At 46.0% G+C, this 27871-nt stretch overlaps 3 protein-coding genes across 3 annotated transcripts in view; 1 reads left to right on the top strand and 2 right to left on the bottom strand.

Annotated features, from left to right (window-relative positions):
• LOC308580498 (uncharacterized protein) overlaps positions 1-27871 on the top strand; it is a 332166-nt gene that overhangs the window by 30178 nt on the left and 274117 nt on the right. The window lies entirely within an intron of this gene.
• The window catches only part of LOC308580575 (uncharacterized protein), an 87732-nt gene that overhangs the window by 28503 nt on the left and 31358 nt on the right, over positions 1-27871 (bottom strand). The window lies entirely within an intron of this gene.
• LOC308580789 (uncharacterized protein) overlaps positions 16004-27871 on the bottom strand; it is a 38979-nt gene continuing 27111 nt past the window's right edge. The window contains exon 2 of the mRNA XM_081182961.1: positions 16004-17624. Within this exon, the coding sequence (XP_081039087.1) occupies positions 16058-17548 (1491 nt within the window). The 5' untranslated portion in view covers positions 17549-17624 and the 3' untranslated portion in view covers positions 16004-16057. The remainder of the gene's footprint in view (positions 17625-27871) is intronic.

The following is a 27871-nucleotide window of genomic DNA, read 5'->3' as shown; positions in this document are numbered from 1 at the left end:
GATGGTTTCTAAGAACATCAGGACTGAAGCTCCATATACGTAAGTGGTTTTCCCTTTTTGAGTTCGCTGTTTGCTAAGGTTTCGACTTCAATTGACGCTCTTTTCACACTCCATACATTTATTTGCTAGTCCCCGAGTGAGTCTGTTGATGTTGTCTAAGTTTCCTGTGTGTGAAATTAGGGTTCCACTCTGAAAGAAACTCTTTCAACTCTCCATACATTTAAATGGTTTCTCCCCTGTGTGAGTCCGTTGATGTCTTCTAGCATTTCTAACAGTGATGAAGCCCTTTCCACACTCCTTGCATTTAAATGGTTTCTCCCCTGTGTGAGTTTGATGATGGATACTAAGTGCTGTACCATCATTAAAGCTCTTTCCACATTCCATGCATTTAAATGGTTTCTCCCCTGTGTGAGTCCGTTGATGTTTTCTAAGTGTTCCACTGCGACTGAAGCTCTTTCCGCACTCGGTGCATTTAAATGATTTCTCCCCAGTGTGAGTTTGATAATGGGTTCTCAGCTCTCTCCTCTCAATAAAACTCTTTCCACATTCCATACATTTAAATGGTTTTTCCTCTGAGTGAGTCCATTGATGTCTTCTTACGGATCCACTAGAAGTGAAGCCCTTTCCACACTCCTTACATTCAAATGGTTTCTCCCCTGTGTGAGTCCGTTGATGGATTCTAAGTGTTCCACTACAAGTGAAGCTCTTTCCACACTCCATACATTCAAATGGTTTTTCCCCTGTGTGAGTTTGATGATGGATACTAAGTGCTGTACCATCAATAAAGCTCTCTCCACATTCCATGCATTTAAATGGTTTCTCCCCTGTGTGAGTCCGTTGATGTTTTCTAAATGTTCCACTATCGATGAAGCTCTTTCCACAATCCATACATTTATATGGTTTTTCCCCTGTGTGAGTCCATTGATGTTTTCTCAGTGTTTCACTGTGACGGAATCTCTTTCCACAATCCATACATTTATATGGTTTTTCCCCTGTGTGAGTTCGATGATGGATTCTAAGTTTTCTACTCTCAGTGAAGCTCTTATCACACAGCATACATTTAAATAGGTTTTCCCCAGTGTGAGTTTTATGATGAATATTCAGTCTTCTATTCGTACTGAAACTCATTCCACACTCCAAACATTTAAATGGTTTCTCCCCTGTGTGAATCCGTTGATGGATTCTAAGTGCTGTACCATCAATAAAGCTCTTTCCACATTCCATACATTCAAATGGTTTCTCTCCTGTGTGAGTCCGTTGATGTTTTCTAAATGTTCCACTATCGGTGAAGCTCTTTCCACACTCCATACATTTATATGGTTTTTCCCCTGTGTGGGTTCGTTGATGGTTTTTAAGGTGTCCAATCTGACTGAAGCTCTTTCCACACTCCTTACATTTATATGGTTTCTCCCCCGTGTGAGTGTGTTTATGTATACGAAGGTTTGAACTCCAACCAAAGCTTTTTCCACACTCCATGCATTTAAATGGTTTCTCTCCTGTGTGAGTCCGTTGATGTTTTCCAAGTGTTCCACTGTCAGTGAAACTCGTCCCACACTCCATACTTTCAAATTGTTTCTCCTCTCTCTTTTCACATTCCATGAATTTATATGGTTTCTTTGTTATTCCCATTGGACATGGCCCTCCAGAATTTTGACTGCCTTCTCCATTGTCTTCTTTCAACAGGGAGGAGCGGGGGAAAGGAAACCTGGGAAGAGAACAAAGGAATAATACACACATCAATTAGCACCTGCTCTTATTTTGACGTCTTGTACATTCTTTCCTGTCCTCCATATGTTCCAAATTTTTAGGAAAGACAGATGAAGTAATGTTAAATAATGGTCATGCATCATCAGCCTTTCCTAACCCTTAATTAAGCATTAATGAAGCAGCATTATCTTAGAATACGGTTGAACTGTGGGGTTTACGTTTTATAAAAAGTGGTTTCTCACAGGAAAGGGAGCTGCTCTATGTTCCATGAACCTGGCCAATATTCATCAGGGTCCAAAGATCATCATGAAGTTCTTCATCTGCTGCACTATAATCCTCCACCCCTTGGGCCACATTTCATCCCCTTCGACCTCTAGATCTTTATTAATCACCTGCACATTCCCTTTCGCCTCAGGAGGTCCATACTGACCATTTTGGGAGACCCATATATAAGTCTAGTGACAAGGCTTGGTGCTTGTGGTCGGTTGAAGGAGTGCTCAGTTGGAGAATGTTCTTGGGGTTGGACCTCCATCTCTCAGCCTTGCATTCTTGAATGGAGAGAGCTGGAGATGCAGAAGGAAAGCAGCTGGAGCCTGACTGCTGGGAAGGCCAGATTGAGACACCCACCCCAATTATGATTTATAATAATTATATGCCGCCGGGTCTCGCACCCGCCTCCTGACACTGGCCTATCTTAGCGGAGATTCCCTGTCCAGGCCTCTCTCACTGTTCTTCCTCCTTTGCCCTGGGTAGCCAAGGGCTTCTAGATATTGTAGCTTTGAGAATATTTCTTGGAGTTTTATGAAGAAGAATTTACAGGGGATGGGGGTAGGTCAAGGGTTTGAAAATGGTATAGGTGCAATTTATTCAGAACAAAAGGCAAAATTAATTGTGAACAATGTAGTGACAGAAGAGTTTAAGATTGAGAAAGGGACACGGCAAGGCTGCCCAATTTCTCCATTGCTCTTTATATCGGTCCTTGAGGTTTTGTTAAACATGATAAGAAAGGTCCAAGAGGTTAAAGGTATACAAGTGGGAGCTAAACAGTACAAACTGAAAGCATTTGCTGATGATTTAGTATTGACCTTACAGGAGCCAGAATCTAGTACTAAAAGGGTATTGGAACTGATTCAAGAATTTGGACAGGTAGCAGGTTTTAAGCTGAATAAGACAAAAACCAAGCTTTTAGAGAAAAACTTAACTGTGAATGAGAGAGAGAAGTTTCAGGAGGAGACAGGACTAACACTGGTTAAGAAAGTGAAATATTTAGGGGTTAACATGACTGCCAAAAATGTGAATTTATTTAAGGATAATTATGAAAAATGTTGGATTGAAGTGAAAAAGGATTTAGAAATATGGACAAATTTGAAGTTATCATTGTTAGGCTGAATTGCTGTGATAAAAATGAATGTGCTGCCAAGGATGTTGTTTTTGTTTCAAACATTACAAATTTTGGATAAGATGGATTGTTTCAAGAAGTGGCAGAAAGATATTTCCAGATTTGTTTGGCAGGGCAAGAAGCCTCAAATAAAATTTAAGATATTAACTGATGCTAAAGAAAGAGGTGGATTTGCCCTGCCAGATCTTAAACTTTATTATGAATCAGCTGCTTTTTGCTGGCTGAGAGAATGGCTGCTTCTTGAAAACACTGACGTGTTGGATCTAGGTTTCAATAATGCATTTGGTTGGCATGCATATTTGTGGTACGATAAGGTAAAAGTACATAAAGCGATTAAAAATCATATTGTTAGAAAAGCATTGTTTAATGTTTGGACAAGATATAAAGATTTGCTAGAAAAGAAAACCCCAAGATGGTTGTCACCAATGGAAGCGAAGGCACAGAAAAAACTCAATATGGAGGCCAAATGGCCGAAATATTGGGAAATTCTGGAACAAGATGGAGACAGAATAAAATTGCAGAGCTTTGAAAAATTGAAAAATAAAGTGCGAGATTGGCTCCATTATTATCAAATAATGGAGGCATACAATTTGGACAAAAAAGTTGGTTTCCAGGTGGAAAAATCAAAATTGGAAACAGAATTGTTAGATCCAAAAATTAAGAATTTGTCAAGAATGTATAACTTGCTGTTGAAATGGAACACTCAGGATGAAACGGTGAAATCAGCTATGATTAAATGGGCACAAGATGTTGGACATAACATAATGATGGCTGTCTGGGAACAGTTATGGACCACAGGTATGAAATTCACGGCATTTAATGCCCTAAGAGATAATTTAATGAAAATGATTTATAGGTGGTACATGACACCAGTCAAGCTTGCAAAAATTTATCATTTGCCCGACAATAAATGTTGGAAATGTAATGAGACTGAAGGTATATTCTTTCACCTTTGGTGGACATGCCCAAGGATTAAGACATTCTGGGAGATAATTTATAATGAAATGAAAAAGGTATTCAAATATACCTTCCTGAAGAAACCAGAGGCCTTTCTCCTGGGCACAGTCGGCCAATTGGTGCCAAAGAAGGATAGAACATTTTTTATGTATGCAACAACAGCAGCAAGGATACTTATCGCGAAATATTGGAAGACACAAGATTTACCCACCCGGGAAGAATGGCAGATGAAGTTGATGGACTATATGGAACTGGCGGAAATGACTGGCAGAATCCGAGACGAGGGAGAAGAGTCGGTGGAAGAAGATTGGAAAAAGTTTAAAGACTATTTACAGAAATACTGTAAAATTAATGAATGTTAGAAAAATGTTGGAATGAAGTTATATGGCTTTAGTAGAAATGTTATAAGGAATTAAGTATAAATAAATAGAGTATGAAAGGAAAAAAATAAGGTTAGAATGTGTTAAGATAATTATAGGATAGAAAACAGAGGAAGATGGAAAGGAATTGCTGAAACAATTAACAGAAGTGGAATACAAAAAGGGAGGTGTGAGGAGGTCGGGGAAATAAGTGAATGAAAGATGGGATAATGAAATTGTTTGATTTGTTTGATTGTTTTTGTTTTGTTTTGCTAGTTTAATGTGTCAATGTTATGTAGTGTTTTTGTATTGTATTGTTTTTGTAGTGTTTAAATTGTTGGAAAAGTAATAAATATAAAATAATTATATGCCGCCAGGTCTCGCACCCGCCTCCTGACACTGGCCTATCTTAGCGGAGTTTCCCTGTCCAGGCCTCTCTCACTGTTCTTTCTCCTTTGCCCTGGGTGGCCAAGGGCTTCTGGATATTCTAGCTCTGCTCCAACTGGGATTTATTTATTAAATTTCTATACCTCTTTTCATATGAAGATCACAAGATAAAAATATGTGTGACACTGAAATAGTATTAAAGGTGAATAACACTGATTGTTGGAAAGAAAAGAAAGAAGATGAAACCAGTGGTGTGTCCACCTGAACGTAACATAATAATAACAATAACAATAACAATAACAATAACAATAACAATAACAATAATAATAATAATAACAACAACAACGATGATGTGTAAAGAAGAAACCAATTTTGAAAACAGTTTCATATTCCCTGGCTGTATTTCTCAGCCACGATTGTGACTCAGAATCTTAGCCACACTTTTTTCTAGAATATCAACTGGACATAGGAGCCAGACATCCCTGGGATTTCATCCAGACATTCCTTTAGTGTGGGCAGCAGCAGCGGAGAAAGGAAGGAAGCAACTTTGGAGACAAACCATTTCCTTCAGAAGGTCTTCCCCAGGAGCCAGCAGGGTTGATAAACTGCTCAGTGTGGACACCTTGGATTTATAGTGTTAGGGTCTGGATACCAATCACAATCCCTTGGAAATGTCTCAAGAACCCTTAAGATCCAGTTCCACCAACTCCCAAGTAACACTGAGCCCTAGAGGAACCTTCTATGCTGAGTTGAGGCACCTCTGGCCCTCCAGATGTGGTTGGACTCAAAGGACCACCTGCCCAAGCAAGGATGGCCCATGGCCAGGGAGGATGGGAGTCTTATCTGGGGGGACACACTTTCCCCTTCTTCCCCCTCCCCTGAAAACGCTGAATATCTGTATTTCGTTTCCTCCTTCCTCCGTTATCTCCAACATCTTCCTGATACAGTCCAACCAACTGCACACATTCCCAAATCATCCTGCACCACTGACTTCCCAAGGCTGCTGCATTGTGTCTAAAACACTGGCAATGGGACAGCACCTTCCACTGGATGAGAGGATAGAGGATTAAATCAGGGCTGGCCAAATGGGACTCAGCTCCGTCCCCTCCTTTGCCCCTCCCTGCATCTGCTGCCTGAGGGGGCTGCCTCAGTTTCCCTAGTGGGGGAGCAGGACCCGAGAACAGCCTTCTCTCTCCCCCCAAAATACAGGAAACACGACAAAGAAGGCCTTGGAGTGTCACCGTGGAACATAACAACAACAACAACAACAACAACAGGTTGTAAGTCACTTTGGGCTGCCCTGGGCAAGAGAAAGCAACTAATAGATTAAATAAATAAATAAAAATAACAATACAGTTCTGTGATTCTCTTCATCTAGCGGTTTTTTCGTCTTGCGAAGCAAGCTCATTGAAGGATAGTGGATTAGCGCTATTAGCGGCTTATCTGCTGATCGGATCAGCTGATAAGCGGCTTAGCGGCTTAGAAAAGGGGGGGGGGAGGAGAAAAAAAACCAGCAGGAACTCGCAAGACATTGTCTTGCGAAGCAAGCTCATAGGAAATTCGTTTTGCGAAGCACCTCCAAAACGGAAAACTCTTTCATCTAGCGAGTTTTCCGTCCTGCGAGGCATTCGTCTTGCGGGGCACCACTGTAACTGAAACTGCAGTACAGTGGTACCTCGGGTTAAGTACTCAATTCGTTCCGGTGGTTAGGAAAGTGTTCTTAACATAATGGGGCCTCCTGCTGCTGCCGCGCCGCTGGACCACAATTTCTGTTCTCATCCTGGGTTAGCGGAGTCTGTAACCTGAAGCGTATGTACAAGAGAAACAGCCATTTTAGATCTGGTCCTAACCAATATTGATGACCTGGTTAGTGGGAATAAAAAAATTCCTTCCAGTAGCACCTTAAAGACCAACTAAGTTAGTTCTTGGTATGAGCTTTCGTTTTTATTTTGACTATGGCAGACCAACACGGCTACCTATCTGTAACTGGTTTGTGGGGTAGAAGTGGAAGGATCATTAGGCGCGAGTGATCATGCTCTTCTGAAGTTTACTATACAGCCGAAAGGAGCAGCCAAGCATACTAGGACTCAATTTCTTGACTTTAAGAAAGCTGACTTTCGTAAAGCCGGCGGAGTCCTGGCTGTTTACTTCGTGAGCAACCACACACATTCCTCACAGTAAGTATACAAACCACATGTCTGAAAAATTACAGGAGAACCATCCTGAAATCATTTTAACTCTCCCAATGCCATAATAATAATAATAATAATTTATTATTTATACCCTGGCTATCTGGCTGAGTTTCCCCAGCCACTCTGGGGAATCAAGTGTTAAAAACAATACAGCATTAAATATTAACAACTTCCCTAAACAGGGCTGCCTTTAGATGTCTTTAAAAATAAGATAGCTGCTTATTTCTTTGACATCTGATGGGAGGGCATTCCATAGGGCAAGCGCCACTACCCAGAAGGCCCTCTGTCTGGTCCCCTGTAACCTCACTTCTCGCAGGGAGGGAACCGCCAGAAGGCCCTCGGAGCTGGACCTCAGTGTCCAGGCTGAACGATGGGGGTGGAGACGCTCCTTCAGGTATACAGGACTGAGGATTCAGGAACTAAAGTATTTACCATCACAAAAGAATGGCCAGGCTGCCTAGGTAATGCAGTTAGTGACCATTAACAGGTATCCTTGGGGACAGGTTTTCTGCTGCAGACCGCCTCCTGTGATGTATTCCTGCTGTAGACAGTCTCCTTCTGTATGATATTTTTTTTGGGGGGGTCTTGGGTGGGCAATTTCAAAAGACTATTTAAGGCCTTGCACACCTCCCTCCTGGTTGTGGTGGTGGTGGGGGGACACTGTTGCAATAAAGATCAGGCTTACTAGCCGCTTTGCTTCTCCATATACTCTGCTTGGCCTCTGTTATTTTCTCCTACCTACCGTATTTTTCGCTCCATAAGGCACACCTGATCATAAGGCGCACCTAGTTTCTAGAGGGGGAATTCAAGGGGAAAAATATTATTTAAAGGGAGCACTGAGCAGAGCTCCCTGGTGCCCTGCGGAGGCGTTGCGCCACTAAGGTAGAAGCTAAAACAGCTAGAGGGAGCACTGTGCAGCGCTCTCTCTACCTGTTCTGGCTTCTGGGGTAGCCCGCGAAGCCTCCGCAGGGCAGCAACGAGCCTTCATCCCGGGCTTCCCCCGCCAGCCCCGACAAGCTCTGGGAGTATTCCCCACCTCCCGCAAAAGCCCACAGGAGCTGTGACCCTTTAAGGAGCGTGCGGCTCCTGCGGGCTTTTTTACGAGGTGGGAGAAGGGACTGACGCAGCCAGTCAGTCCCTTCTCCCTCCTCAGGGAAAAGTCCCCAAGAGCGGCATGCTCTTCAAAGGGTGTGCGGCTTCTGCGGGAGGTGGGGGAATTCTGTAAGATTATTTGGGGAAGTTTTTCTAATGAGAAGATATTGTCACAGATGCTTGTTTTTGCCATTCTCAAAAGTGTGAATTTGTGTCTGCAGAGATTGCATGCCTTTTCTTCACAGGAAAAATGTTATAAAATAAACATACAGAGTTGAGAGGAAACCTTAATCCCATTGTTCCTTTGAAAATTTATATACACAGCTTGCAGGGCAGCAGCCGAAGGAGGAGCAAAAAGGGTTTTCTTGTGTGTGTGTTTCTTTGTGGCTGATTAGCTGCTCTCCCTGTGCAAAGGTCAGAGGGGGCAGGGTTTCTGTTGAGGCAGGTGATTAGCTGTGGGAGGAGCTTATCAGAGCTAGCAGGGCAGCGGCACGCGCCCAGAGGCGCGCACAGTTTAATCCATCTTTTAGATTTAGGGGAGCTAGTCTCAAACGTTTCTTGGGGGAGACCTAGGTTTTTTTGTGGGGGGAGTTATTTGTCCTGTCTTCACGCTTTTTAAGATGGAGGACCACTGTAGCCACCCCCAATGACACGTTCTCAGGATGGAGGGGGAGGGAACAGCTGCAGTCGCCTGCGGTTCCTGCGCAATGTTTGCCATCTTGCCAAAGGTTGCAGGCAGCTTTACCTGCAGCAATTGTATGTTGATTGCCCTCTTAGAAGACAAAGTCCAGCAACTGGAGGAACGTGTAGCTACGCTCCAAAGAATTAGAGAGCTGGAGCTCTTCTTGGAAGCAACAGAGAACACCGTCCCCACCAAGGAGGAGACAGGGGACTCCCCTGAGAAGGAGGCTAGTTCACCAACACAGGAGCCAGATATATGGAGAAACATGACTCAAAGAAGTAGGAGGCCCAGGGTTCGTTCTGATTGTTTAGAAATACACAATCGCTTTGAGGTCCTCTCCCCTAGCATGGAAGACAAAGAGCAGACTCCATTTGAGGATCTCTCCCTCATTACAGTCGATCAGGTATATGAAGACGAGCAGCAAAGTCAGTCCTCAGGGAATGTGCAGGCGACCTTGGAACGGACAGCTGACGGAAGAACCCCGACCAAACCTAAGAGGAGGTGTGTAGTGGTGATAGGGAATTCCCTACTGAGGGGAACAGAAGCAGTGATCTGTGGGCCTGACAAGATGTCTCGGGAAGTGTGATGTCTCCCCGGGGCTAAGATCCAAGATGTAACTGAACGACTGCAAGGAATCATAAAACCCACTGACAAATACCCCTTCCTCTTGGTTCATGTGGGAACCAATGACACTGCAAGCAATAGCCCCCAGAAGATCAAAAGAGACTACGAGGCTCTCGGCAGGAAATTGAAGCAACTAAATGCACAAATTGTCATCTCATCTGTCCTCCCAGTTGAACGACGTGGCCCAGGGAGAGAGGGGAAAATAGTGGAAGTGAACAGCTGGCTTCGCAAATGGTGTAAACAGGAACGGTTTGGATTCTTAGACCAGATGGACTTCTGCCAAGCGATGGGCTGCACCTCACAACGGTTGGGAGGAATGTTTTTGCCAAAAATCTCAGAAACCTCATCAGGAGGGCTTTAAACTGACTAATGTGGGGGAGGGAGACAGTGCTCCTGAAGGTAGGAGTCTATCAATTGATGAAGATGATCATCCAAATGTCATAGACCAAATGGAGCAAACAGCACACAGACCTAGTGGTGGGAGGAAAAAATCCTTAAATAAGAGACACGGGGGAATGATTAATGGACTTCAATGTCTGTACACTAATGCGCAAAGCATGGGAAATATACAAGATGAGCTTGAGCTCTTGGTACAGCAAACTAAATATGACATAATAGGCATCACTGAAACCTGGAGGGATAAGTCCCACGATTGGAATGTAATAATGGGGGGATACAATCTATTTCAGAGAAACAGACCAGACAAGAAAGGAGGAGGAGTGGCGTTATATGTCAGGGATGTGCATACCTGTTAAGAGATCCAAGATTTAGAACCTCAAAGCCAAAGTGAGAGCATTTGGGTCAAAATTAAGGGAGAGAAGAATAACAGAGACCTCATTGTGGGAGTTTACTATAGATCCCCAAGCCAAACGGAGGACATAGATGATGCCTTCCTGGAACAGATGGCCAAGCATGCAAAAGGAAGGGAGATAGTAGTAATGGGGGATTTCAATTACCCGGATATTTGTTGGATGTCAAACTCAGCCAAGAGCATGAGGTCAAACAGATTCCTCACTGGCCTTGCAGACAACTTCATTGTCCAGAAAGTGGGAGAAGCAACAAGAGGAACAGCCATTTTAGATCTGGTCCTAACCAATGTTGATGACCTGGTTAGTGGGGTAGAAGTGGAAGGATCATTAGGCGCGAGTGATCATGCTCTTCTGAAGTTTACTATACAGCGGAAAGGAGCAGCCAAGCATACTAGGACTCAATTTCTTGACTTTAAGAAAGCCGACTTCATAAAACTTAGGGAAGTGCTGGGTGAGATCCCATGGACAGTAATACTAAAAGGAAAGGGAGTTCATGATGGCTGGGAGTTTGTTAAGAGGGAGATAGTAAAAGCACAACTTCAGGCAATACCAATGAGACGGAAACATGGTAGGTGCCTAAAGAAGCCAGGGTGGCTATCTAAAGAACTTTTAACTGAGTTAAGATTAAAAAAGGATGTGTACAAAAAATGGAAAAGGGGAGAAACCACCAAAGAGGAATTCAAACAAATAGCCAGCACGTGTAGACACAAAGTCAGAAAAGCTAAAGCACAGAATGAACTCAGGCTTGCTAGAGAGGTTAAAAGCAACAAAAAAGGCTTTTATGGGTATGTTCGTAGCAAAAGGAAGAACAAAGAAACAGTGGGGTCACTCAGAGGAGAAGATGGTGAAATGCAAACAGGGGACACAGAAAGGGCTGAACTCCTCAATGCCTTCTTTGCCTCAGTCTTCTCCGATAAAGAAAACAATGCCCGACCTGAAGAATTTGGAGCAAATGATTCAGCAGAGGAAACACAGCCCAGAATAACTAAGGAGATAGTACAAGAATACTTGGCTAGTTTAGATGTATTCAAGTCTCCAGGGCCAGATGAACTGCATCCAAGAGTATTAAAAGAACTGGTAGATGTGATCTCAGAACCACTGGCAGTCATCTTTGAGAATTCCTGGAGAACAGGCGAAGTCCCGGCAGACTGGAGGAGGGCAAATGTAGTCCCTATTTACAAAAAGGGGAAAAGAGAGGACCCAAATAATTACCGCCCAGTCAGTCTGACATCAATACCAGGGAAGATTCTGGAGCAGATCATTAAGCGAACAGTCTGTGAGCACCTAGAAAGGAATGCTGTGATCACCAATAGTCAGCATGGATTTCTGAAAAATAAGGCATGTCAGACTAACCTGATCTAGTTTTTTGACAGAATTACAAGCCTGGTAGATGAAGGGAACGCAGTGGATATAGCCTACCTTGATTTCAGCAAGGCATTTGACAAGGTGCCCCATGATATTCTTGTAAAGAAGCTGGTAAAATGTGGTCTTGACTATGCTACCACTCAGTGGATTTGTAACTGGCTGACTGACCGAACCCAAAGGGTGCTCATCAATGGTTCCTCTTCATCCTGGAGAAGAGTGACTAGTGGGGTGCCACAGGGTTCTGTCTTGGGCCCGGTCTTGTTCAACATATTTATCAACGACTTGGATGATGGACTCAAGGGCATCCTGATCAAATTTGCAGATGACACCAAACTGGGAGGGGTGGCTAACAAGTAGCTGAGTGTGAAGCAGTAAAAATGAAAGTTCAACCTTGTGAGCAGAATACTCCACACATCTTGGGGTCTTTGTGTAATAATTGTGCAAGTCAGACTTGAGGCAAGCGCTGAAGGCTCTTCAGGGCTGGCAACCTCTTCCCAATCCCACTGGGTTCCAACAACCGCACTAACACTTAACTGTACAGAATAGGCACATGGATGCAGAAGCCAATCCAAAGGGGTGGCTGGTAGTGGAGGTGGTGAAATGCGTAAGTTCTGAGTTTTTCATGTGCGCTAATGGTTGTTGTTTTTGATATAAAAAAATTTTTTACCAACATGCTATAATATTATTGTTTTTAGTTAAATAAATCGTTTAAGTTGTTATTAAGGAAATGATTATTTTTCTCCTTCCAATAAATTACAGCAGAACCGTTGTCCAAATATAGACAGTTAACTTATTAAACCTCAGAATGATTTCATAATTATCTGTCTGTGTATTTCTAACAGTGTAACCAAATCAGAAATTTTTGATTTAAACAGAATCATACTGACTAGTGATTTACCGTATATTGTGATTGGAATCAATTTGACTTATATCAAATCCACCCTGATTGCAATCTACCACAATGTCTGAAATAAGGCTGGAACTATACAGAGGCGAACAGGACAATGTCCTGGCAGCTGCTACTACTTAGGGGTCTGAAACGGATAAATGAAAATATCATCAATCGTCACACACTCAGTTTCATCAGCAGGCAAGCCAAGATGCATCCTAGCAGGACTTTTGGGTTTGAGCTAGGCTACCAATTGGTGGTATTCAGGACAATCCAAAGTATGGAGATGAGTCCTAAGTGAATACAGATAACCTGGTAGTGTCATCAGGGAAGGGGGGGGAGAAGGGGGGTCAGGGGTGCTGGAAGGGGAGGGGTCTCTGTCGAGGCTCCTCCCCCTTCCTTTAACCCTTCCCTGGACTCCCTCTCTCCCTTTCCCCAGCCAGGCGACCCCAGGGAGAATGGGGGGCCTCAGCCCCACCCCCAGCCCTGCTCGGGGTCCTCCTTCCCCTTCCCGCCAGGGCAGCTGAGCCTCTCTCGGCCCCCCAGGAAGGAGGAAGGGGAGTCTGGCGGGGCTGCTGCTGCTGCTGCCCAGGAGACCTTGCAGGTCTTGGGTCCCCCCTTCCCCCCCCCTGGGTCGGGGCCTGGATCGGGGCCCCTGTCGACGGGCCCCAGGGAGGGAGGGCGCTCTCCTTGCGGGGGGGTCTCTTTGTCCTCCTCCTCCCCCCTTATCCCCCCCTCTATTCCCCCCCCTCCTCTCCCCCCCCCCTTTACCTCTTGGTCCTCCGCCTCCCTGGCTCCGGATTAGTCCGCTCTCCTTGTCGGCAAGAGAAAGGGCGGCGGGGGGGGCGGCGGGGGGAGGGGGGGCTCTTCAGCGACGCCCCTCCTCCTCCTCCTTCCCCTCTCTGGCCACTTCCGGCGCGTTTGGCAGCGCCACTTCCGGCTCCTTTCCCGACGCGCTTGCCCCTAGAGCTCCATCTCCAAGAGCAGCCCCCCCTCCCTGTGTCCGGAGGGGAAGGCGAGGGGGCGGCGCTGCCTCTGGCCTCCTGCTCTGGGGGCTCCATGGGGACCCGGCCCCCGCCCCCCAACTGGCCGCAGGGAGGGAGGGGGGGAAGCTGGGCAAGTTGAGGCAGGGGGAGGATCTCCTTCTGGGCCTCCTTCTGCATGCCAAGCCCTCAGCCGGGGTCCTTCTGCAGGCAGAGCAACGGCTGCATTGCTGAGCTTCGCCCCCTAACAGCCCAGCCCAGCTTCAAACACCAGCCCCTCTCCCCCCCCCCCATTGAAACACCACCCCCTGGATTGGGAGGCAGGGAGGGATCCAGACAGAGAGAGGCGCCCTTGCTCTGGAATTCCCTCGCCAGCAGGGAGACTTCAAAAGCCCCCCCCCCATGCCTCCCCCTTCCCTCATTTAGGAGGGAGACTTCTCATCTTGTGGCTGGGTCATTTCAACTCCAGTTTTTCTCTCTCTCCCTGCAATTTTAAGCAATTCTGGCTCTTAGGATCCCTGCAGGGTATTAAGTGTTGTTCTAACCTCCCTATTGCAGGAGGAAAGAGGAATGTGGGGCCTGCTTATAATATCTTAGGGTGGCAGGATTAAGATTTGGGACTGGGACTTTCAGAGCCCCTCTTCGCATGAAATTTCTTCCAACTATTGGAGGAAAGTATGTCTGAGGTTTATGACAGAAATATAATTATTATGGGTGAATTTAAGGAAGTAGGATCACTGGACTATGACAGAACACTGACGGAAAGTGTCTCAAAAGAAGGCAAAATACCAAATACTTTTTTGATATGGTTACAATGGATCTACTAGATCAGGGGTCAGCAGATTTTTCAGCAGGAGGCCAGTCCACTGTCCCTCAGACCTTGTTGGGGGACGGACTATATTTCGGGGGAAATGAGCGATTTTGGCCTGTCTGCAAAGAGACCTGAAGATGTTTGGCTTTACCTGTCCCAGTTGTCGTCCCAATAGCCCCAGTTGGGCTTCTCCAGCCAGGTGCCAGGGCAGGGCAGGAGGCTGCGTTGGCTGGTGAAGACAGAAGCAGCAGCCCTGGCGGAGCCGCGGACGGAGGCAGGGGAACCGGGGCGTTGCTGGAGCTTTTACCCACCAACTGCTGCTGCTTCCCAACCCGCAAGCGGCAGCTGCGGCCGCTGCAACAAACCGCCTGAACGCCATGGGGGGAATGAAGGAGGGAGGGGGTTACGAAGAAAGCACGTGAGGAAGCGGCACGGAGAAGGGGCACAGAAAAGGAAGGAAGGGCGGACTGAGGGAGAGGGAGGAGGAGCAAGAGGAAAACTCAGCAGCAGCCGGCAGCCAGTGTCACACCCCCTTCACAGCGCCACCCTTCTGAGGCAGGCAGGCGGGTGAGCCGACTCCCCCCGTTGATGGCACCCGGTGTGGGACAAGATTGCTCGTCCCTGAGGAGAAAAGCGCCGCCGTGTGAGGGAGAGGGAAAGAACGTGCGTGCTGGCAATCCACGCGCCGATTCCTGGACCGTCCGCAGGCCGGATCTAGAAGGCAACTGCGCCTGATCCGGCCCACAGGCCTTAGTTTGCCAACCCAGATGCTTGGAGATTCAGACACTCATTAGAACAAGAGTAAACATGTTCTTCTGATTCAAAGGATTCTGCGGGAAGTAGAAACAATATCTGGATATTGAAGGGACTGCCTAGAGGATTAAAGACTGTAGAGATCCAGCCAAGAACTATATCAGATCAAAACTCAACATGGATGATAATGAGGGGTGAAAAGAGTTCATTGTATAGATGGAGACTAAATAAGGGTTTATTTGAAAAACACTGAATTACAACATAAATGTTAAAAACATTTGGAAATATAGGGGAGGATGAAACTTTCACTTTTACGAAGGATTTCAACCATAAAGAGAAATGTTTTACCTAAGATACTGTTTTTATTCTAAATGATACCAATAATAAATAATACAAGCTTCTTTAACGAATGGCAAAGAGATATTTCATGATTACTCTGGCAGGGGAAAAACACCAAGAATTAACTATAAAATTTCGATAGATACTAAAAATAGAGGTGGCTTCGCACTGCTAGATTTTCTACTACGAGGCAGCCTCTTCGTGTTGGTTAAAAGAATGGATATCGTTGGACAACACACTATTGCTGGATTCTCAGTGGAATCTCGGCTGTAGAACGCTTCGGAAGTTGAACGTTTGGTACTTAAGTACTTAATTCGTTCCGGAGGTCCGTTCTTAACCTGAAGCACCACTTTAGCTAATGGGGCCTCCTGCTGCTGCTCCGCCGCCGGAGCACGGTTTCTGTTCTCATCCTGAGGCAAAGTTCTTAACCTGAAGCACTATTTCTGGGTTAGCAGAGTCTGTAACCTGAAGCGTATGTAACGCGAGGTACCACTGTATTCATAAAATTATCTATATATAAAGCAATTGAAACACTTCCCACACTCCTTCCATTCAAACCATTTAAGATTTTTGAGTTTGTGGATTGTAGGGTTTCAACTCTTAAAGCTTTTCCTCCTTGCGAGTACATTGATGGTTTCTAATAACATGGTTTCCTGTGTGTGAAATTAGGGTTCCACTCTGAAAGAAACTCTTTCAACTCTCCATACATTTAAATGGTTTCTCCCGTGTGAGTCCGTTGATGTCTTCTAACACTTCCAACATTGGTGAAGCACTTTCCACACTCCTTACATTTAAATGGTTTCTCCCCTGTGTGAGTTTGATGATGGATACTAAGTGCTGTACCATCAATAAAGCTCTTTCCACATTCCATGCATTTAAATGGTTTCTCCCCTGTGTGAGTCCGTTGATGTCTTCTAACATTTCCAACATTGGTGAAGCCCTTTCCACACTCCTTACATTTAAATGGTTTCTCCCCTGTGTGAGTTTGATGATGGATACTAAGTGCTGTACCATCAATAAAGCTCTTTCCACATTCCATGCATTTAAATGGTTTCTCCACTGTGTGAGTCCATTGATGTTTTCTAAGTGTTCCACTGCGATTGAAGCTCTTTCCACACTCCTTACATTTAAATGGTTTCTCCCCAGTGTGAGTTCGATGATGGGTTCTCAGGTCTCTCCTCTCAATAAAACTCTTTCCACATTCCATGCATTTTAATGGTTTTTCCCCTGAGTGAGTCCATTGATGTCTTTTTACTGCTCCATTAGAAGTGAAGCTCTTTCCACATTCCATACATTCAAATGGTTTTTCCCCTGTGTGAGTCCGTTGATGGATTCTAAGTGCTGTACCATCAATAAAGCTCTTTCCACATTCCATGCATTCAAATGGTTTCTCCCCTGTGTGAGTCCGTTGATGTTTTCTAAATGTTCCACTATCGGTAAAGCTCTTTCCACACTCCATACATTCATAAGGTTTTTCCCCTGTGTGGGTTCGTTGATGGTTTCTAAGGTGTCCAGTCTGACTGAATCTCTTTCCACACTCCTTACATTTATATGGTTTTTCCCCTGTGTGAGTTCGATGATGGATTCTAAGTTGTCTACTCTCAGTGAAGCTCTTATCACACAGCATACATTCAAATGGTTTTTCTCCAGTGTGAGTTTTATGATGAATATTCAGTCCTCTCTTTGTACTGAAACTCTTTCCACACTCCAAACATTTAAATGGTTTTTCTCCTGTGTGAATCCGTTGATGGATTCTAAGTGCTGTACCATCAATAAAGCTCTTTCCACATTCCATACATTCAAATGGTTTCTCTCCTGTGTGAGTCCGTTGATGTTTTCTAAATGTTCCACTATCGGTGAAGCTCTTTCCACACTCCATACATTTATAAGGTTTTTCCCCTGTGTGGGTTCGTTGATGGTTTCTAAGGTGTCCAATCTGACTGAAGCTCTTTCCACACTCCTTACATTTATATGGTTTCTCCCCCGTGTGCGTGTGTTTATGTATACGAAGGTTTGAACTCCAACGAAAGCTTTTTCCACACTCCATGCATTTAAATGGTTTCTCTCCTGTGTGAGTCCGTTGATGTTTTCCAAGTGTTCCACTGTCAGTGAAACTCTTCCCACACTCCATACTTTCAAATTGTTTCTCCTCTCTCTTTTCACATTCCATGAATTTATATGGTTTCTTTGTTATTCCCATTGGACATGGCCCTCCAGAATTTTGACTGCCTTCTCCATTGTCTTCTTTCAACAGGGAGGAGCGGGGGGAAAGGAACCTAGGAAGAGAACAAAGGAATATTACACACATCAATTAGCACCTGCTCTTATTTTGACGTCTCGTACATTCTTTCCTGCCCTCCATATGTTCCAAGTTTTTAGGAAAGACAGATGAAATAATGTTAAATAATGGTAATGCATCATCAGCCTTTCCTAACCCTTAATTAAGCATTAATGAAGCAGCATTATCTTAGAATACGGTTGAACTGTGGGGTTTACATTTTATAAAAAGTGGTTTCTCATAGGAAAGGGAGCTGCTCTATGTTCCATGAACCTGGCCAATATTAATCAGGATCCGAAATTCATCATGAAGTTCTTCATCCGCTGCACTATAATCCTCCACCCCTTGGGCCACATTTTGTCCCCTTCGACCTCTAGATGTTTATTAATCACCTGCACAGTTCTTTTGGCCTCAGGAGGTCCATACTGACCATTTTGGGAGACCCATATATAAGTCTAGTGACAAGGCTTGGTGCTTGTGGTCAGTTGAAGGAGTGCTCAGTTGGAGAATGTTCTTGGGGCTGGACCTCCATCTCTCAGCCTTGCATTATGGAATGGAGAAAGCTGGAGATGCAGAAGGAAAGCAGCTGGAGCCTGACTGCTGGGATGCCCAGATTGAGACACCCACCCCAATTATGATTTATAATAATTATATGCCACCGGGTCTCGCACCCGCCTCCTGACACTGGCCTATCTTAGCGGAGATTCCCTGTCCAGGCCTCTCTCACTGTTCTTCCTCCTTTACCCTGGGTGGCCAAGGGCTTCTGGATATTCTAGCTCTGCTCCAACTGGGGATTATTTATTAAATTGTTATACCTCTTTTCATTTGAAGATCACAAGATAAAAATATGTGTTACACTGAAAAAGGTGAGTATTAAAGGTGAATAACACTGAGTGTGGAAAAGAATAGAAAGAAGATGAAACCAGTGGTGTGTCCACCTGAATGTAATATAATAGTAATAATAATAATAACAACAATAACAACAAGAATGTGTAAAGAAGAAATCAATCTTCAAATCAGTTTCATATTCCCTGGCTGTATTTCTCAGCCACGACTGTAACTCAGAATCTTAGCTACACTTTTTTCTAGAATACAGTGGTACCCCGCAAGACGAACGTCTCGGAAGACGACAAACTCGCTAGACGAAGGAGTTTTTCGTTTTCTTAGCCGCTTCGCAAGACGCATTTCCCTATGGGCTTGCTTCGCAAAACGAAGCTTGCCCCGCAAGCTCCGGGGATAGCGGGGAAGTGCAGCGCGTCTTCCCTGCTGTCCCCGGACCTCTTTTGAAGCAAGGGGCGGCGGGGAGAAGATCGCTTCTCCCCGTTGCCAGCCCCGCAATCTCCGTTGCCTTCCCCTCTCTCCCCGGACCCCTTTTGAACCAAGGGGCGGCAACGGGGAGAAGCGATTCTCCCCGCTGCCCCTTCCCTTGCTTTAAAACAGGTCCGGGGACAGAGGGGAAGGTGCGCGCGCCTTCCCCTCTGTCCCTGGAGATTGCGGGGCAGGGGCAGGCAACGGGGAGAAGCAATCTTCTCCCCGCCGCCCCTTGCTTTAAACAGGTCCGGGGACAGAGGGGAAGGCGCGCGGCGCTTCCCCTCTGTCCCCGGACGGTCTCCATAGGAACGCATTGTTTGTTTTTCAATGCATTCCTATGGGAAACCGTGCTTCGCAAGACGAAAAACTCGCAAGAAGAAAAAACTTGCGGAACGAATTACCGTATTTTTTGCACCATAACACTCACTTTTTTCCTCCTAGAAAGTAAGGAGAAATGTCTGTGCGTGCTATGGAGCGAATGCCTGCGGGTGGCGGGGGGGATCTGCTGCAGTCGTGAGCAGAGGATCCATGGTTCCCCTTCCTTCCCTCCTCCGTGGTTACAAAGCATGGATCCACATGGATCCTCAGGATTTTTGCATTGGGCTACTCCAAACTCACTGTCAGATCACATGTCTGTGGCCACAGCATGAACCACAAAAATCATATATCCACTATTTCGTTTAGAATATTTTTTTTCTTGTTTTCCTCCTCTAAAAACTACGTGCGTGTTATGGTCTGGTGCGTGTTATAGAGCGAAAAATACGGTAATTTCGTCTTGCGAGGCACCACTGTATCAACTAGACATAGGAGCCAGACATCCCTGGGATTTCATCCAGACATTCCTTTAGTGTGGGCAGCAGCAGCGAAGAAAGGAAGGAAGCAACTTTGGAGACAAACCATTTCCTTCAGAAGGTCTTCCCCAGCGGCCAGCAGGGTTGATAAACTGCTCAGTGGGGACACCTTGGCTTTATAGTGTTAGGGTCTGGATACCTTCTATGCTGAGTTGAGGCATCTCTGGCCCTCCAGATGTGGTTGGACTCAAAGTACCACCTGCCCAAGCAAGGATGGCCCATGGCCAGGAAGGATGGGAGTCTTATCTGGGGGGACACACTTTCCCCTTCTTCCCCCTCCTCTGAAAATGCTGAATGGGGGAGGTGGGGATGCTCCCTTCCTCCCTCCGCCCCCCCCCAGGGTCCCCTTTCACCAGAGGCCCCCCTGGCCGGCTCAGCCTTCCTGCCAAATCCCTCCCCATCCCAGGAGGGAGACGGGGGGGGGTCTCCATCCAGGCCTCTCTCGCCCCCATTAACCCTTCCATGGACTCCCCAGTCTCCACCCAAAGGGGACCCACCAAGCCAGGATCGCGGCGCCCCAGAGATACCTGCCAGGGGGGAGCCGGAACTGGGGCCTGGGTTCAAGTCCCATTTCCTTCCCGGGGGGGGCGGCTGAGCATCTCCTCTCCCCCCTCCCTCGCTCGCTCCGCTATTCCCATTTCCTTCCCCGCAAGACTAAGGGCTGGGGGGTCTCCAAGGAGGCGCCCCCTCGGGGGGAGGGGCTCCTTTCTCCTAAACCAGCCCCTCCCCCGCTCGCCGGATCCCCAGAAGGGAGGGGGAGGGGGAGGAATCCCCCACTTTCCTTTCACCCCCCCAAATCCTGCCCCCCCTTCCCAGCTGCCCTGTTTGCAGATTCAGGGGGAGGAAAAGCCCCTCCTTCTCTCCCCCCCCAAAATATAGATATATTTCGCACCTCTTTTCCCTCCTCCTCCTCCTCTTCCGGGAAGGTGGATCAGGCCCCTCCCCTCCCCCCTTGGCCCCCCCTCCCTGGAAGCGGAGCTCACTGACCCGGGGGGGGGGAGGAATGTGTGGCCCCTCCCTCCCCGAAGACACCAATTCTCCTCCTCCCAAACCAGCTCCGTTTTCCTGATTCTCTCCTGAGAAAGTCCCGGGTTCGATCCCCGGAGGCGGCAGGGAAGAAGACCCCCCCCACCTGGGAAAAAGTCCTCCGGGGCAGGAAGGTGATATCCCCCCCCTTTTAATCCCTTGCCGGGGGGGTCCAGTCAGTCTCACCCCCATTTCCCGATGGGGGGGGGAGGCAGGGCCGGGGCGCAGGGGGTCCCCGTTACAACAGCCCCGCAAAGTAGACCGGAGTTGCTGCGCCCTTTGGGGACTCGGAGCAGTAACTTAGGACCACCCTCTCCCTTGCCATATTTTATATATATATATATATATATATATATATATATATATATATATATATATATATATATATATATATATATATATATTTGCTTTCGTAGATTTTCACGGGTACAGGAATGCAGGTTTTGGTGTCTTCGGGTGTCTTCCCGTGTAAGAGTTGGGGTGTCTAGGCGACGTTTCGACGAGGTCTCACTCGTCATCTTCAGGCTGGTGCTTTCGGCTTCTTGTTACTGGAACAGAGCAGGGTCTCAGTGTTTGAGTTCCTATAAATACTGTTGAGGGGGTGTGGTATATAGCCTCCAACGTTCTGGGCAGAGAGGAAGTTCCCAGGTTAGTGTGCCTTTTCTTCTTTTGTTCATTAATTACTTGAGGGATATCTTGAGTGATTTCTAGAGTGATATTCTGAGTACCACTTAGGAGGGTCATTAGGTGTGGATTAGTTGCTAAAGCTTTCGTGTCTTGACCTCTTGAACTTGTGAAGAGTTTTTCTGAGAAGATGGCTGTATTGCACTTAGTTGTGCTCTGGCTTGGCTTCGTGTATAGGGGCGAGCTGTGGTTTTGTGCCCTGTGCCAGCCAGATCTGTGTAGGGATTGCAGGGGGGTGCAGCATCCGGAGGTGCCACTATGGTTTGGCTACTGGATGGTGTCTGTAATTTATCTGTGGAGAGGGTCTGGGTTTGGGTCTGGTGTGGTTGATTGGAGATGGCGTTCTGTGTGCCTCTGGTTCTGGTGTCGGTTTTTGTGGGGAGGGCTATTTTCCAGATGTCTGGCAGGCGGGACGTATCGTCACGCTTGTTCATGTTGTGAGGGTGTTTCTCTATCTCGATGGCCTCCATGATTATTCTCTTGTGGTGATGTTCCATGTTAAAGAGCAATTTGGAATCTGCAAAATTAATTTCGTGTCCTGTTTCTTTCATGTGTTGGTAAAGAGAGGAAGTTTTTTCTTCTTTTTTGACGGCATTCTTGTGTTCTGCGATACGTGCATTTATTCGTCTGTTTGTTTGTCCAATGTACGTGGCTGGGCAGACTTTGCAGGGTATTTCATAGACCCCTTGGTTTTCTAACTGGATTTTATCTTTGGGGTTTCTGAGGATATTGGCTATTTTTTGGTTGGTGCAAAAGGCTGTTTTGATATTGTGTTTATGGAGGATTTTGCTAATTTTATCTGTAGTGCCCTTGATATAAGGAAGGAGGGCCATGCCATTGTTTTCTTCTGTGTCTTGGTTTTTGGGGGGTGTTTCTTTTTGGATTAGCTTCGTAACCCTGTTTTGCTGGTATCCGTTGGCGATTAACACATTTGAGAGATTCTGTAACTCAGTTGTCAAGTGGTCTTTATCAGCCAGGCGTTTGGTTCTGGAGATGAGAGTCTTGGCTACGGAGTTTATTTGTGCAGGGTGGTGGTGTGATTGTGCATGTAAGTAGCGGTTGGTGTGTGTTTTTTTCCGGTAGATAGTGTGTCCTAGGGAGCCATCAGGTTTTTTGTAGATTAGGACGTCAAGGAAGGGAAGTTGGTTGTTGGCTTCTATTTCCATAGTGAATTGTATTTTGGGGTGTAGGCTGTTGAGATGTGTGAGGAAGCTATCTAGTTTTTTCTTCCCGTGTGGCCAAATTACAAAGGTGTCGTCAACATATCTGAGCCAAAGTTTGGGTTTGTGTTCTGACTTGTCTAAAGCATTGGTTTCAAAGTGTTCCATGTACAGATTTGCGATGACCGGTGAGAGGGGTGATCCCATAGGTGCTCCTTCTATCTGTTTGTATCTTTGTCCATTGTGGATGAAGTACGTGTTGGTTAGGCAGTGGTTGGTCAGGTCCAGGATGTATTCGGGGGGATTGTATTTGTTTTGAATGGCTGTCAAGGCTTCATTAATGGGCACTTGTGTGAAGAGAGATACAACATCGAAGCTCACAAGTAGGTCGTCGGGATGTAGGTTTTGCTTCTTTATTGTTTCTATGAACTGGAAGGAGTTTGTAACGTGTGAAGCGATAGATTCTGCATAGGGCTGAAGTTGCTTAGCGAGAAATTTAGCGAGATTTTGTAGAGGTGAGCCTATGGAGCTGACTATTGGTCTGAGTGGTGTTCCTTCTTTGTGTATCTTGGGGAGACCGTAGAGTTTGGGGCATCTGGATGATTTTTCTCTGGGGATGATTCTTAGCTGGATTTCTTCACTGATAGGAGAGGCTTTTATTTTGGATTTGGTGGTTTTTTCCAGATAGGTGGTGGGATCTGTTTTTATAGGTTGGTAGGTAGAAATCACTCAAGATATCCCTCAAGTAATTAATGAACAAAAGAAGAAAAGGCACACTAACCTGGGAACTTCCTCTCTGCCCAGAACGTTGGAGGCTATATACCACACCCCCTCAACAGTATTTATAGGAACTCAAACACTGAGACCCTGCTCTGTTCCAGTAACAAGAAGCCGAAAGCACCAGCCTGAAGATGACGAGTGAGACCTCGTCGAAACGTCGCCTAGACACCCCAACTCTTACACGGGAAGACACCCGAAGACACCAAAACCTATATATATATATATATATATATATATATATATATATATATATATATATATATATCCGCTGATTTTGTGTGAGCTGCTCGCAGGACAGCTTTGGTTCAAAGTGTTAACGGAAAAATCTGAGGGCTCTCTTGGACAAAAACAAAGACACCAACCAGGATAACTTGGAGCAAAACAGCAGCCTGTAGGCTTGGCCTTTATTGAACTGTTGCAACAGGGTGTTCCCCTCACTTGCAGGAGAGAGGAAAGACCCAGAAAGATGGTCTGCAAGACCTTATAAAAACTTTTGAAATTCCCATCCTCTAGGTCAAGCCCACCCCCAGAAACATCATGCATACATTACGGAAGGGGTTGACATCATGCATACGTTACAGAAAGGAGGGGTTGAAGGAGGAGTTGGTGGTGGTAACCTGAGTGTCCTGTCACCTGGCTGGTTCCTCCTTTCCCCCTCCCATGAGTCACTTCCAGGAGACAAAGGGGAGTTTGCAGTTTCCTGCCCCCAGAGGGAAGATCTGATCATTGTCCTTTGTTTCAGTCCATGCTGAATCCACTATCATATGCAAGTTCTTTGTGATTGTCTTGATTGTCTTCTGTCTAGGACCATCAGGGTTGGCACAGCAACTGGGCAGGGCTCCTGTGGATGTGCTGGGATGGTGAAGGGATTATGGCTGACCAGAACCAAGCCCCCCCCCCTTTGATAGTCTGATGTATGGTTGATTTCCTATGAATTTATAACAGAAATGTGGCGTATGTAGTGTGTGAGTGTGAGTGTGTGTGAAGTTTGTGCAAACAGAATGATTGGGGTGGGGGGGTTCCTGCTACAAAAGGCAAGATTGAAATGCAAAGGTTTTCCCCCTTCGTAGCAAAGCGCTCTTCCACCGCCCCTCCTCTCCAGATCCAGGGCTCCCCCTTCCTCTCCCCCTTTGAAGACAGAGCCAGAGCATCGCCCCCTCTCCTGGGAGTCTCTTCCCCTGCCAAAAAGCTCTTGCTGGCAAAGGTTTCGTCAGAATCGCCTTTCTTGCAGCTTGAGGCCCTGGGTTCGAGTCCTACCCTACAGCCTAGAATAATCTTTCTTTGTTGCTGCATCACCCTGCGGACTCAGGTTAAGCTAGTGGTCCACCGAGACCCCTGGATCCTTCTCACATGTACTGCTAGTCAGCCAGGTGTCCCCCATCCTCTATTTGTGCAGGTGGGTCTTCCTGCCTAAGTGCAGAGCCTGACATTTGTCCCTGTTGAAGTTCATTCTGTTACTCATTCTGTTATGCAAGGACGTGACCCAGCGGAGCTGCTATTCCGGTTACAGGAAATCTCAGGGGAGCATCAATAGCGCAAGTTGCACTCCTCCCGAGTGGTGGATCTATGGCTGGGCAGGATCTGTCCCGCCTCAGACTGCAGGGGAGGCAGCTGGCAGGATGGACTGCTCCCCATTGCCCTCCTTCTCCCAAGGGAGGAGGGTCCTGGCTGGACATCTCCTCCCCCCTGACTTGGTCTGCTTCCCCAAGTGGTGGAATCCATGTGTCCCAGAAAAGAGGGTCTTCCTTGCAGGCTGAAGTGGTGCAGTCCAGATACAGGCTAAACCCCTGGGAGATGTGGAGGAGGCAGAGACCTTGGGCCTCTCCCTCCCTTCCCCACGCCGTCAACCATGGGTTCAGCCGTTCCTGGAAAGAGCCCTGAAAACTGGCCACGCCAGGTCCACGTGCCCCTATGACCTTCAAAGGAAGCTTCCTCTTGGCTGCCTCAATGCTCAGAGGTGGCTCCTGCCTCCAGGCAGCTTGTGGATTTGTAGAAAGTTGACCCTTAAGTCTGGGACCTGCACACTATAGACATCCACAGGATTTCTCCCCTAGGTGTGTTATCTTGGGGATAATGTGATAGGAGCTTCCAGTGAAGCATTTAACACACACTTAGGCCACCTCCCCATTGCATTGAGGTCTCTCTGGCACTGCCCACTCTCTGCTCTGCCACCTTCCCCCTTCATGCAAGATTCGCAGCTAGGAGGCCAGTCCTTCCTGTCTGGCCGGATTGGAAGGTGAGTGAAGGGAAGCCTTTGTTGGGAAACGCTCTGGCCTACCTGCAGCCCCCCTTCCGGATCTCCCTCCGAGCGAGCGTCCTCCGGTGAGCATAGCTCTGGAAAAGGCATCCCCTTCTCCAGCGACATAAACCATCTTGATTTGTGCACACTAGCCTTCTGGCTTAACACAGCAGAAGAAAGAAGCATCGTAGTTCTAAACTACTATTTATTTACATAACATTTACATACATATGCATAATGGCATCCATTCTCATCAGCTCCAACAACAAAACAGAACGACATAAAAGTGAAAGTAGTTTCACAGTCTCACACCGGAAGGGAGATAAGACAGCCTTCCTTTCTCACGCTCCACTCAGACAGGCGTGTGAAATATATAACAAACATAAAATCAGCACTGGGGAGCATGAAATCCTAACAGCCTTTGTTCTTTCTCTATACATGCACTACATTGTTTTATGTTGTGGCAATCCTTCACTCAAGAAAAATAATTCCTAATGGAAAATAATTATTAATGGATGGTAATTAGTAATGGAAAGCTGGAAGTCAGCCCTTGTTGTTGTGGTTTAGTCGTTTAGTCGTGTCCACCTCTTCGTGACCCCCTGGACCAGAGCACGCCAGGCACTCCCGTCTTCCACTGCCTCCCGCACTTTAGTCAAACTCATGCTGGTAGCTTCGAGAACATTGTCCAATTATGGTGCTGGAGTTTCCTCCAGCACCATAATTCAAAAGCATCAATTCTTCAGCAATCAGCCTTCTTTACAGTCCACCTCTCACTTCCATACATCACTACTGGGAAAGGGCAAAATGCCAATGAAAGATGGGAGAGTCGATTGCACAGCAAGAATCAAGTTCTCGGAGTGGGGTTGGGGTGGGGAATACCGGAAATAATAGATTACAACAGGAAGGGAAATACCAACCTTAAAAGATATTCCACACAGAAAGTTACAAGATATAAACCGCTCTGGCAAATTGAAAGATATGGAATAGCTAAATACGAACCAAGTGGCTACGTCAGTGGCTGCGAAGATCAAGGAGCAACATTGGAACTGAACTATTTGAATTAAAAAAGAATGGAAGCAGGAGAAGGAACAACAACAGCATCTCCCCAAGACCACAACATGGGAAGTCATCAAAAAATGCTTAATTTGGAATAGAATAATTGGCTTTTTAAATTGTATTATGAATTGGTATTGTATTAATGTGGCTTATATTGGATTATTATTAATAAAAAAACTAATAAAATTATTATAATAACAATATATGAGGTTTTGAATATTAACAGTACGTATAAGACGCTTCTACTCTTTTTGTGTCTTATTATTATTAATAAAAAATACATTGGGTATACAATATTCAATAATATACATATTCAATAATAACATATTCAGCTCAACCATATGTACAATTCTATATACCTTAACACTCCTCCCTCCACAAGGTTTATTTAACTTTTAACATTTTAATTGCCCCAAATTGTTCAAACCTACCCAAATAATACAGTATCTTCTCAAACCAATCCTCCTCTTTCTCACTGACTTTAAGCCCTTTCAGTCTATGTATAAGATGCTTTTCGTCTTTTGGTGTCTTTGTTGTTCCATCAATGTGAGTAATGATGCTGTTCCTATAATACTAATCCCACCAACCCTGCTCCCAAACTACCACCACAACTCCTAACACCAACATTTCCAACTCTCTCCACTGTAGCAGGAACCCCCCCCACCCCAGTCATACTGTTTGTACAAACTTCACACACACACACACACGCACACACTGCATACGCCACATTTCTGTTATAAATTCATAGAAAATCAACCATACATCGGATTGCACTGTTCCATTTTTATTTTACTCCATACGACAAGAACTATCAAAGGGGGGTGACTTGGTCCTAGTCAGCCATAATCCCTTCACCTTCTCAGCACATCCACTGGAGCCCTGCCCAGATGATCCCAGACAGAAGGCAATCAAGATCACAAAGAACTTGCATATGGGAGTGGATTCAGCATGGACTGAAACAAAGGACAATGATCAGATCTTCCCTCTGGGGGCAGGAAACTGCAAACTCCCCTTTGTCTCCTGGAAGTGACTCATGGGAGGGGGGAAAGGAGGAACCAGCCAGGTGACAGGACACTCAGGTTACCACCACCAACTCCTCCCTCAACCCCTCCTTTCTGTAATGTATGCATGATGTTTC

Source organism: Podarcis bocagei, assembly GCF_964188305.1.
Source record: "Podarcis bocagei genome assembly, chromosome: 2".
Lineage (NCBI taxonomy): Eukaryota > Metazoa > Chordata > Lepidosauria > Squamata > Lacertidae > Podarcis > Podarcis bocagei.
This window is presented reverse-complemented; position numbering and strand designations above follow the sequence as displayed.